Below are 12,994 nucleotides of genomic sequence, written 5' to 3' on the forward strand. Positions count from 1 at the left end.
TGGAAAGTTAATTTTTTAATCAGTTTATTACTTTAAGATGATGTGTATAGTTTACAATACAGATCTTTGTGATTTCTAAAATGATTATCATCATAGCAGAGGCAGCGCCGACCCACGTGATGCAGACGGACCAATCAGAGCGCAGGACGCCGCCAGTCTGTGGACTGAAGCTCAGGGCTCCATGTTGATGTGAACAAGCGGAGCATCTTCACACACACACACACACACACACAGGCGTCTGAACCCGAAGCGCAGCGTTTATTCCGCGGGGTTGGTCCGAATATTCGGTGATTAAAAATAATAATAATAATATTAATAACAAAATGAAGTGTAAATTTGATAATGATGTATGGTTCGGGTTTGAGCTGCGCTGGTTGTTTGTGTGTGAGACAGACACACCGACAGGGTTTGTGTTCTAGTCCACCAGGTCCGGATAAACTGCAGACTGATTTTTAGTTGCTGGATTAGTTAATGTCATGTGAATGTGTGTGTGTGTGTGTGTGTGTGTGTGCAGTGTTCCCAGGCTGACGTTCACACTGTGCTGATTTTCAGACAGAGGAAGACATGAGGATGAAGATGAGGATGAGGATGAGCTGTGTCTGGGCTGCAGTGGTGCTGATGCTGCTCCAGCTCCAGCTGGTTCCTGCAGACCCTGACTCCGGCACTGTTATTCCTGCTGAGAGTAAGCTATTCATATTTCTCTCTCTCTTTCGAGCATCTATATACAGTACATGTGTTCATGATAGAAGTGCATGGACCCAAATATGACCTGCATTAAGCACATCTCCATGTCATCAGTTCAGCCTTAATTCGTGACAGTGAAATTCTTTACTCTTTGCATATCCCAGCTGTGTTAATAGGCAGGGTCAGTGCGCAGGCAGGGTTAAGGGCCTTGCTCCAGGGCCCAACCGCGGGAGAGCTGGGGCTCAAACCACCGACCTTCTGATCAGTAACTCACAGCCTTTATACGCTGGGCCGCTGCTTCTGCCTATGTGTGTCAGTAAAAGTCAATGTGGAGCATCCTTCCCAAACAACAACTACACTAATCAGCTATAGCATTAAAACCTGTAAATCATTATGCACAATATTGTGTAGGTTTATCCGCATATGGCAATCGGGGCATCCCTCGGGGCATGACTCCAAAAGACCTCTCATGGTATGTTGTTGTACCTGGTCCTTTAAGTGCTGTAAGGTTCAAGGTGGGACATCCATAGATCAGACATTCCATGGATGTCTGGTAAATTTGGAGGCAACCACCTCGGACTCTTTGCATGCTAAGTCTTTTGATACCTTTTTAGCATTACTTTGTTTTCAGCAATTTGTGCTACATTAGATTTTCTGTAGGATTGGACCACCTTTGCTCCTCGCAGGGATTAATGAAGCTTGGGTGCCCATCATCCTTTACCAGTTCACAGGTATATAATCAGTTCACCTGTAGGTGGTGTTAATGTCGTGGCTGATTAGTGTAATTATAAAGAGAGTTTACACACTCGGAGCTGGTACTGTATAATATACTCTTGACAGTTTATTGTCATAATGTACCTTTACAAAGAGTACATGTACTCTAAAAATGACCTACACATCCATTTATGCAGCTTTTTTAGTTTCAAGTTAGTTGAAAAGAACCGTGTGTTTGTTCACATATCAAGGTTAAAGATAAGCATGGTTGAATGTTCAAGTCTAGTCAGTAGGTGTGCAGTGGTTTTGTATAACCACTCAGCATGAAGAGTAGTTCTGGTGCAAACATGAACAGAAGGTTTATATTAAAGCAAGAACACTTGTACACGTACAATAACATTAATACACTTGTGTGTACGGCTTCATGTTGTGCCACACCTTGTCTATTCAGTGTGTGTTGTTTTTATATAACTGCAAGATTTGTCTTGGCATTACATACATATTATTGGTACAAATGATGTCGCCTTTACATGTAGCCTTTATGACGTATCATCCCAGCAACAGTAACGATGTAAGTGTTTTTTTCCTCTGTAAAGGCCAGAAAACAGTAATGAATGAATCAAAGTCACATTTGATGTGATAACGCTTTGAGGACTATGTAGTCTTATTTACAATTTGTACAGTTTTATAAGGAAATTAGCTACTAAGTTTTACTGAGCGACATTGAGGACATTGACTGTTGCACCTTCTTCTTTTTTGCATGTAAATCCCAGCAGCTACCATTGTGTGTGTGTGTTTTTTTTTTTGTTGGTATAAAAAGGTTGCTTTTATAATGTTCTGCTTTCTTTCCAGGCAAATATACGCAATAATAAATTAAAAAGTTTGTACTGAAACACAGCGTGCATAAGCATTTTTACAGTACTGTAGTTCTACATATAAATGGGAAAATATTAGAACAGCTGTATGACAAACTTGGCTGAATTTATGCATTTTTGCTTCTGTGTCAGGTCGGCCATGTGTGGACTGCCATGCGTTTGAATTCATGCAGCGAGCATTGCAGGATCTAAAGAAGACGGCCTTCAACCTCGACTCACGGGTAAATCAATAAACTAGAAATAGGAGGGTTTATATATGTAAACATATAGTAAAATATACTGTAAAAAATGCTCTGTTTTTTACATAAAAATAATGATAGTATAATAACGGCATAATATTATAACTAACATTTCAGGTTTGACAATGGTAATGAAAAACAGGATTCATACCAGCTGTGCATTCCTTGTCATCTATTTGTAATAAGAAAAAAATTTGGTTAAACATCATATTTGTTTAAAATGCCTGGGATTCACAAGACGTAAAATTAATTCTAACTAAAAACCTGAACAAACTGCTAATCACTTATTAATATATTATACCTATCTAACCTACTAATGATAACCATCATTTTTGTAAAGAACACAGTCCATCTACAGTGTCATGAATAAGTTTTCTTCCCTGTTGAACTTTTCTCCATTTTGTAATGTCACAACCTGGAGTTGAGATGACCTTAGTGGCTTAAATGCCATTTTCTTTATACAATATGTCTAACATTCAAAGGTGCAAAATATTTTTATCATGACACAAAGGTTAATTGAACGAAAAAAGTTGACATTTCTGGTTTCAGGAGAATTAATTCACTTCACCATCAGTGTTTGGCAAAACTGCTAAACTTATTTAAGGTTGTAAAGAGACTTGGCTGCTTTCATGTCTTGCCACAGACTCTTAATCAGATTGAGGTCTGGGCTTTGACTCGGCTATTGCTGAAACTTTTTCAGATTGTTGGAATTTAAACTTGTGCATTAAAACTTCAGTAGAACACTTTCATTGGTATAAAAGAAAGGACACTTTCTCTGTAAACTCTAGTCTATTATAGACTGGAACATTTTTCCTCAGGATTGCAGTGTATTTGGCTCACAATGTAAATCTACCACTATAATGCTTCGAGACTATAATATTAAATTGTTGTCTTATCAGACCCGAGAACCTGGAATGTTCCGTTTTCTTTAAAAGTTGATCATAACCATTCTTTATAATTATCATAATTCCTCTAAAATACTGTAAAGCCCAGCTTCTTCTTATCAGCCAGTTTGCAGTTTAGCGCCCCTAGCGGACAGAATAATATATAAATATATAAATAATTCAGTTCTAATTGGGTCACTGCTGATTCTGTAGATGAGTGGCTCAAGGTCCTTGGACAAAAATACTGGAATTTACCCTGTGCATTTCATAGAAATTTTGCTTATACAGTACCTATTACTGTTTACCCCAATCAGTTTAATACACCTACAACATGTTGGGAATTAGACTTCCACTAGGGGTGCTAGACATGGTCCATTGTGGCTCTTCTCGTTTTGGCTGCATTCATTAATCTTCCTTTTATAGGGCTCTTGCATGTGACATCAGACCCGATGTGACCTCAACCAGCCGCCATTTTGTCTGGCAAACTGTCTGCGGTTTTACAATGCCACACATCTGTTGTGCACGGGAATACCACAGCATATGAGGTCAAAAAGCTAGAATCCAGGTCAATGATGAGTCCCTGTCGTGATCACTAGTGCTCGTGTAATAACCATTTTTTTTGTTCAATAACGAATACAATAAATAGCCAATATACATGATGTCCTTGTGTTATGTTTTCTAATTTAGAATACATGCAGGGGACAGGGACAGGAGCATTTAATGTCTTTTAAATGTTAAATTGCTGTTTCCTCAAAGCTCAAATTAGGTTAATCCGATTTTTCTAATTCCAAATTTTATTATACATGCAAAATGGCAAAAATGTACTCTCAGATAGTGTGATAGTGAGATAGATTGAAGTGTTATAATAACAGAATATAAACTGACTCATATTCTGCATGAACAATGTTTTAATTTTACAAAATGATAATTCAACATAAAATCATACCTGATACAATATCACCATATCATATGTCTACTAGTGCACGAGCAGCTACAATTTATTTAAACAAATACTAAAATCAGTAATATCCAGTGACTGAAGTTTCTTAACATACACGATATTGCGTTTCCATTGGTGAAATCAGTGGAAGTAAATTCAGATGAGATGTGATGTATGATATGTGACTAAAAATGGTGATGGTTTGGATTGTGGATCACAGGATTGCAAGAGCTCTGTTGCCTTTAAGAAGCATTACTACATAACCTCATATTACGTATTAAATCTTAAGCGGTTTTGAGGAAGGGTGTGCTGTGTTCACCTCAGTCCTTTTTCATTAGCACACAGAAAGTGAAAATGAGTAGTAGATCAGTCTTTCATCTAACCTGCTTGCCATGTGTGCTTTGTTTATCAGACTGAGAATCTGGTGCTGAGAGCCGAGAGGAGAGCGCTGTGTGACTGCATACCCCTCAGCACCTTAAACTGAAAACGCAGCCTCTGGAGAGCTTTGAGCCCATGCCGCCATCACGTCATCTTATTGTGTACTTTTTCGTTTTTATTAAAACATCAACACTAGCCAAATGCAATGTTTTCTTTTCCTTTGTGGACATGTTTTGCAACCATTTTACAGAACACGAGACCAGCATGTTAACGTTACAGAGCTGTACGAGCCAATATTATCCCACTCTGAATATTAGCGCTTTATCCTACGTTTACATGTTGTGGTAATAATAATATGTGAAGCTTAATTTCTTCATTTTTATATCATATTCACACTTGAATGTGTAGTATATTATTTGCACAATATTACTCCTAAGTTTTACTTTTTACTTAGAAGATAGAAGGATTTTTTATAAAACTGTATAATGTGTGTAGGATGCTCATATTCAGTAATAAACAGCATGATAAGTGCAGTACACATTTGTTGTTCTATATTGGTATAAGGATGGTCAGATTCCTGCTTATCATGTTGTGGTGTATTTGGGTTTAATACAGATTACACTAATCTGCAGAGCTGTGAGAGTAAAACAAATAAACAGTGACTAATTGAATGTAGTTGCAACAGTTATTCATTTAGACAATTAGCACCTGTAATGTTCTCATGCTACTGTTTTTTCATTTATAAATAGTTTAAAAAAAAAAGTAAATGTATCCGAAACACAATTAAACAGCACTGAACCCAAAAGTGAGAGCTTTCTTTGTATTATTTTAGTGTTTCTCCAGGAATAGATCTGTTATCACAAGAAAATGCTGTTCATCTGCAGGTAATCTTTAAAGTGATACTAGTGAGACGAACACAAACTTTAAAATGACAGAGAAATTTATATTGCAGAGGGTGTTTTGATTGCTACATCAGCTTGATTTATGTTGGTAATAACTATCGGCCTTTTCAACAGAAAACGGCAGTGGTAAGTCAATGTGGTAAGACTGGGCTACTGATCAGGTCAATGGTTCAAGCCCTCAAGCCACCAAGTTTTCACTTTAGCAAGGCCGTTAACCCTGTCTGCTCTAGGGGTGCCGTATCTTGGCTGACCCTGCACTCTGATCCCAGTTTCCTAACAAGCTGAGATATGTGAAGAATAAAGAATTGCACTGTGACAATAAAAACTTTTTAAAAAAATAAGTAAGTAGATAGAGTAAAAAGCTGACATTTCAGTACTTAAGCTCTCGAAGAAACGATTTGGGAGCAGGCAGTAAGTTCCAATTTATCCAAAAGGGTGTTCAAGGGATTAGAGTTCATGTCTCAACACACAGGACACACATGTTTCACTGCAGTCTTTTAGAATCTATACATTTTCACAGAGCTTGTGTATGCTCAAGTAATTTGTCATCCTGGAACAAGTTCCAGTTTCAGTGGAGTAAAATGATCACGTTGGAGCAAACAAAGACGGTGTCTTCCAACATTGAAAGCAACAGTTTGTGGAAAACTGAAATGATCACATACTTGGTGCTTTATATTTCTGTTTTTTTTTTTTTTTTTTTTTTTACTTTGGTTTATATGATTATTATTATTTTATGAATAATCTTCTTATAATAAAATTAATCACTCAAGATTACACACTTGCAGCCTTAACCTACTGTAACGGTCAGATGACAATGTTCTCCCTGTGCTTTGTGGGTTTTCTCTGGGAACTACATTCAAAGATTTTTTTTTTTTTATAAACTTTCCCTAGATAGTGTTAAACTTTCCCATGGGTTACCCTCTTCCTCCTCACTCCTTATATGGAAATACTTCCTATAGATCATTTCCCTCTTTTGTTTCTCTGGATTTCCATAGACCATGCAAATTTCTATGCAGTAACAGATGGACATGACACTTACAGTATGTACCTAGTACACTAAGGAAATGCCCTAGGACTTTTTTCTCTGTAAATAACCTAGAGAACATTTATTGCCCAGCACGTGTGTGTGCTGCTTGAAGCCTAGCACAATGACACAAGCAAACTGACTTCAAATTGATGTTTGCTTCAGAGTTTGTAGGTTGATTTAATGTTTCCAAATTGCTCCCTAAGGTGATTTGCTTTGGTACCCTACGCAGTGGTATTGAGAATGAACAAATATTGATGTTGCTAGATATTTTAGAGTTGTTTGAGATTTCATCCATAAGAAATACTATTCAATGCAATCCAGTTTTAAGAATCATAGCAAACCTTCTCCCCATGTCTGGGATAAAAAAAAAAAAAAAAGAATAAAAAAAGCTCCCAGTTTGGCAACACATGATGGAAGTGCTCCTCTCTGAGCAGGCTCGTGGGGGCGCACATGCAGCATGGCTCGGACCCGGTGTCGCAGCAATGCAGCATTTACAGCCGAGCAAGCAGCTTTTCAACACACACAGCAGTAGCAGCAGCTACTAAAGAGACCAGCGATACCCACACAGCGCCATCAGCTTTCATTTTAAACTGCAGTGTCCCGCATGCATTTGGCTGCCAAAAACCGGCCAGTATGTCGCAGTGAGAGAGGGAAAGAAAACACACTCTGTGTACCCAAGACATCCTGTTTTGGGCATTTTTGCCTGCCTGTAATTAGGCTCTTTTCTTCCAGATAACAGTGTTAACGCGTGAGCTTATTTGATACCATGATACTGATGCCATTAAATTACACAGATTAAATGAATTAATCATGAAGACTAAAGTGTAAAGGTTTGAGCACTAGACAATAAAAACCCTATAAAGTTCAGTTACCTCAGTGAGGAGCTAAACAGAGCTACTGTGCAACAGGAGTTTGGATTAAAGTGGGTGGTATTTTGATATACCAACCAAACCATGTGTTGGGATGAAATCCCTTATAAATGAAGGTGTAAAACTGATTGATATTTACAGCAGATGACAAGTACAGCACAGTGATAAGACTGTTAGGCGTAAAACTTCTTTTAAACGGTGCAAAACCTTTTAGAGAAAGACGTATTTTCGTGAATGATGATCCAGCTGAGGCGGCTCGAAGCCCACTGCAGGCATGTTACAGGAACTCAGCTAGAAGTTATTGCAACCTCCACTGTACAGTCCTGATCTCTCTCCAAGCCATCTCCACATGTTTGGGCCAGTAATGGAGTTCCTGGGTGGCCAGCGTTTCAGACATGAATCAGGCAGGCAGCCTAATCAAGCACTAGTGAAACGCTGGGATAAATGCGTGAGTGTAGCCGGGGATTATATAGTGAAATAAAGGGAGTTTTTACTCTCATAACTGTTCTGTTTTTCTGCACAATCAAAAGTCCCAGTTTGACTTGAATGTCCCTCATGATAGATAGATAGATAGATAGATAGATAGATAGATAGATAGATAGGCTATATGCAGCTGAGAAGCATGTGTTCTGTTTTTTCTTTATGCTGCCAATTATGTACAAGTCAACCATGACTAAAATATAATATATGTACTGAGTCTCATTAAAATTTATGCCGCTTAGAAGAAGCTTCTCTTTATCAAGTATATTATCATTACAGCAAAGTAAAATCATTTTGTTCGCATATCCTACATTGTAAGGAAGATGTGGAAAGAGCACAGGGTCAGCCAATTTACAGCACTCCTGGAGCGGAGAGATATAAGGGCCATGCTCAAGGGCCTGACAGGGACAACTTGGCCGTCTTGGGGCTTGAACACTTAACCTTCTGATCAGTTATACAGAGCCACAGAATAATAAATAAATAAATAAATAAAGATGGTTCTATTAAGAATGTTAATTTTTAAAATGTACTTACTTGTAGTATGACTCCAGTGCTGTTATAATTCGTTGAATGATCAATGAACAGTAATCTTAAATGAAACCCTTTAATGAAAGCTTAGCACAAACAAACATCCCAGTTCTGTTTATCTATGAATTAAATGCTTTAAATGTGCATCTCTTAATAAAGAATTAATCTAATCGTTTGCATAATGAATATATTGAATGAAGGAATATACTTATTTTGTTAATCACAAACATATGCTAGACATTTCTTAATGAAACTTTTGAGCAACAACTTTAACTTTCTTTGGGAAAAAGGAGGTCAGTTGGGAGTTAAAAGACTCTTAATACTGTATGGACCTGTGGATATTAATATAGAGCAGGACTTACCACCTCACTGGCAGAAGGATGACGAACGTTTTATTTAATTTATATAATGCTGTTTCCAATAAATAATTAACAAATCAGAGGTGAGAGTGGCAAAAAAACAACAACTAAAAAAACCCTGCCTAAAGAAGAAACCTTGACAGGAATCAAAACTCGGAGAAGTCCGTCCTTGTGTGGATGATAAGAGATTTTGCCAACATAAGGCCTAACAGTATACATGTGTAGAGGAGCAATCCGGTGTGCAGCTGTACACAAAGGAATGTTTACAGATGAGATAAACTGCATTTTGGAGCTGCAGATTTACAGGGTTTCCAAAGCAAACAGATTTGTCCTATTGAAATCATACTTTATACTCATGTTCCATTATTTATGTTTCTGTTCGTCTTGGTTGTAGTGAGGCCTTAAACACATCCCACAGTCAAGAGAGCTCACCTGGTGCATTAAGCTACAGCACCATGACTCAATCTCCTACTACTGCCTGCTCAAGATTCATATTTATTAACTTCAGCAAACATTCCCTACTCAAGTTACAGGACACAGGTACACTGGCTGAGAGCTTGGTAAAAGCAGTGCTGTAGTTTTTTTGCCACTCTCACCTAATAACGCTGAGAAAAACAGTGAAATTATTGTAGAAATAAGATCTAAATATGGGATTTAATCTACCACTGCCAAAACAATACCAACACCTTGACACACTGTCAGGATCAGGGATAAACTCTATTACCAGAACTTAGCTAGTTGTATTAGAAGAGGGCAGTGGTGGCTCAGTTGGTTAAGGCTGTGGGTTACTGATCGGAAGGTCAGGGGTTCGAGCCCCAGCATGGCCAAGCTGCCACTGTTGAGCCCTTGAGCAAGGCCCTTAACCCTATCTGCTCCAGGGGTGCTGCAAGCTGGCTGACCCTGCGCTCTGACCCCAGTTTCCTAATTGGGATATACAAAGAAGATATTTCACTGTGCTATAAAGTACATGTGACAAATAATTTTTAAGCAATTTCCCTGGGATTAATGAAGTTATTTGAATCTTGAATTTTGTACTGTAAGGATTCAGGTCAGATAGTGTAGCAAAAAACAATTTTCTTTTTTGTGTTCTCGTATATATTTTTTGGGGGTTATGTCATTTTCAAGCATGAAATTAACTTTAAATGTCTATGTTCATTGTTATAGATTACCCTAAAGACTTGTGTTATTATTTGCAATATCTGACATTTTGTATTTTGCTTCTGAAACCATGAAAAAAGGGATCAGTTTTTGGCTTTTCCTTGCTGGCAAAAGGGCTGAGAAGGAAAAAAAAGTCAAGTGCCTTGGGAAAAGTGTTGAAATAGTTATTTAAATGGTTCCTCCATATTTTAATTGTGGGTAAAAAAAAAAAAAAAAAAAGAAGAACAGCGACAACAGTTTAGCAGAGTTGCAATTTTAGTTTGTCAGCATTAGGCACAGGAGTATTCCATCACCATTTCACTCTTTATATCCAAGCACTGCTGAGAGTAATCCAAGATTAATCCGATATTTCCCTTTGCTTATTCTTTGTCTTGCGTCTTGTTATCTAATTGCACTGTAACCTTTTGTGTGTTGTCCACAGAGGCAGACGGGGCCAAGCCTCACTGTTTATATCAGCCAAATGAACAAATGTCATCATTCATGAAATTCTAATTCACAACTGAATGCATTTGAAATTCAGTTAAAATACTAATTACCTCTTTGGAGTGATAAGACATTCTTATCTGATCTGCTGGTCTTTCTAGCATATTTACAGCCCTATTTATCTCCATCAAGTTATTACTGAACCTAGTAGGAAAAAAGTCTGAGATAAGATATATATATATATATATATATATACTGTATATAGATATCTAGGAATATAAATATTTTTATATTGATTTATTTATATGGACATTAAATAGTTTATTTTAAACTACAGTAGTTATGGAGATAGTGTAAATACATTTACAAGTATTTTATGGCTTTAGTTCTTTATACTAAAATATACTTACTGGATGTATTTCACAGCACTGCCGTGATGAGGGCCTCTTGAATAATTAATACAGCTGATAATGCATTAATTATGCATCCATATTTTCATGTGGTCTTGGGATGAATTCACCATTAGCAACCTGATCTATAAATAATCTGGGCTTAGGCATCTCTGACAATAAAATATCCTCTTCTACCCGTAAGGTGGGAGTTTGTTGGCAGGGGTTTTGGAGAGGGCAGAAGAAATGGCATATCTGGCTGGTAATGCATTACACATGAAAGAAAAAAATAATCCCTTTATTAAGGTCATTTTTGCATATTGCACAAATCTACATTCTGTAAACACAGCCTGTGAAATCTGCTTTGAGAAGGGTGTTTATTTTCAAGAGCAGTCTCTGTCCCTGTTTCTTTCTGCCCTCCTCCTCCTCCTCCATCAGCGCCCCTCAGCTTTTCAGCTCTGTTTGTCTGGCTCTCTCAGGTCACAGAATCCGGTTCCAGCCTGTTCTCTCTCTCTCTCTCTCTCTCTCTCTCTCACTTTGGACATGGCCAACTCCCTCGCCCTCCCTAATCCTGATCGTGGTGGTGACTAGTGATGCCAGGCTGGTTGATACCCACAGCACTGGTGACAGAGCAGACACCGGGCATCCCAGGACACGAACACAGATAGAAAGGCAGACAGACCTACAAACACAGGGGAAAAACTATTTAGTTTATTTTTAGTACGTCAAACTCAAAGAGCAGAGAGCATCTCTTTTTCTCTCTCTCTCACACACACACGCACACCAAAAGCCCTATACAAGAGGAGCTTTCTTTTATTTTGCATCTTATTGCAGACCTCTGGCTAACCTTTTTATGAGACCTGAGATACATGACATTTAGGTTTGCATCTCATAATGATCAGTAGTGCCACAATAAAACAAAAACAATCAAATTTAAAAAATTGTTTCATATCCGTGTGCACCAGCTACAGTACTTGTTACCGTGAGTTCTAAAAAGATGGTTAATATTGAAGATGTACAAACAATATGAATATTTATCAGGAAATTCCTAAAGTCATTGCTTGACTAATCTAACATCAGTACAAACAGTTTAACTGAGCCAGAGAAATGAGGAAAGAAGTGAGGCATCAAACTGTGGTGTTCAAATCTAAAATGACACACCTGGGTTTAAATGAACGTGAATGCTACTAGTGTGTGATAAAGTGCGCAAATCAGATTGGGCTGGAACAGGGACCCATTGAGCTCCATTATCAGATATTCCACACCACAGCACTGCTGGTGTTCTGCCAACTCCCACTACCCACTCCTCCCCCAACGTCTGTAGGACGCTGGTCTTAGATCAGTTTCAGCTGTATTAAACCAGACTCCAGAGTCCCAGAGTGCAGCCCACCCCCAACGCCAAACACTCCCCCCCCCTTGATTTTCATGTTTAAGTTTATGGTTTTGGTTAAAATGTGCAGTAATCCATATTATGATGTGACGTTGTATATAAACTATCCTCTCTAACCTTCAGCCACCCTGCCTACTTTATCTAAGCTACTTAATACAGCCAGCTATGTGATACATTTAAAATGATCTAGCTCACATAATAAAGAACAAGCCTAGTAGTGTAACTGTATAAGTAGACCTGTGTGTACACTTCAGGGCTGCTATAGGTAAACCTGAGAGCTGTGTGTTCTTGTAATGTCTCGAGTTCGTTGTTCATTTCATTATCACTAGCACAAGAAACTTGTCCTTGTACTTGAAATGTGCCATGTGCATCCTGAACAATTACTATTGCACTATTGCACCGGGTACAGATGAAGAAGGATTAGTCAGTAAAAATATTTTCAGAGCCAAAATTCAAACACTGCATGCATTAGAAAACTGCTATATCTGATTATTTACTGGTTCAGCCCTCAGCCCCCGAAATGTGGGCCGGTTGCAGCACCAGACCTAGCACGTTGTCTGTGGGATAGGGGTGTATGCTTTGAAATCCTGGGATATCAATTGTAAATGCAATGGAATGTTAATGACACACAGAGAGAGCATAATTAGTCATGTTCTGTTGGTGGGAAGAATGGAGTCAATCTCTCATGTCACTCAGAGCAGCATTCTAGAGCCAGTCTAATGTCTGGTAACTCTCATTTCCCAAGGAGGGCGGTT

General features: G+C 38.2%; 1 protein-coding gene across 3 annotated transcripts; it reads left to right on the plus strand.

Annotated features, from left to right (window-relative positions):
* The first annotated feature begins 157 nt into the window (after positions 1-157).
* Positions 158-5,142, plus strand: c1h4orf48 (chromosome 1 C4orf48 homolog). 3 transcript variants are annotated; one of them, XM_053500115.1, is made up of 4 exons: positions 158-287; positions 553-682; positions 2,406-2,494; positions 4,749-5,142. In XM_053500115.1, the coding sequence occupies exons 2-4, from the start codon at positions 565-567 to the stop codon at positions 4,818-4,820; spliced, it is 279 nt and encodes a 92-aa protein (XP_053356090.1). In that variant the 5' UTR covers positions 158-287; positions 553-564; the 3' UTR covers positions 4,821-5,142. The 3 variants fall into 3 exon arrangements, with proteins under 3 accessions (XP_053356090.1, XP_053356099.1, XP_053356094.1); XM_053500124.1 differs by having other exon boundaries at positions 175-287; positions 515-682; XM_053500119.1 differs by having other exon boundaries at positions 177-270.
* The last annotated feature ends 7,852 nt before the right edge of the window (positions 5,143-12,994 follow it).

The sequence above is a fragment of the Clarias gariepinus genome, chromosome 1 (genome assembly GCF_024256425.1).
Source record: "Clarias gariepinus isolate MV-2021 ecotype Netherlands chromosome 1, CGAR_prim_01v2, whole genome shotgun sequence".
NCBI classification, from domain to species: Eukaryota; Metazoa; Chordata; class Actinopteri; order Siluriformes; family Clariidae; genus Clarias; species Clarias gariepinus.

What these genes read in the sequence shown, in the direction of transcription:
- c1h4orf48 (XM_053500115.1), top strand. Translation starts at nt 565, where the DNA reads ATGAGGATGAAGATGAGGATGAGGATGAGCTGTGTCTGGGCTGCAGTG. An exon ending in CACTGTTATTCCTGCTGAGA is followed by an intron (nt 683 to 2,405) that starts GTAAGCTATTCA and finishes CTTCTGTGTCAG; the next exon opens with GTCGGCCATGTGTGGACTGC. An exon ending in CCTTCAACCTCGACTCACGG is followed by an intron (nt 2,495 to 4,748) that starts GTAAATCAATAA and finishes TTTGTTTATCAG; the next exon opens with ACTGAGAATCTGGTGCTGAG.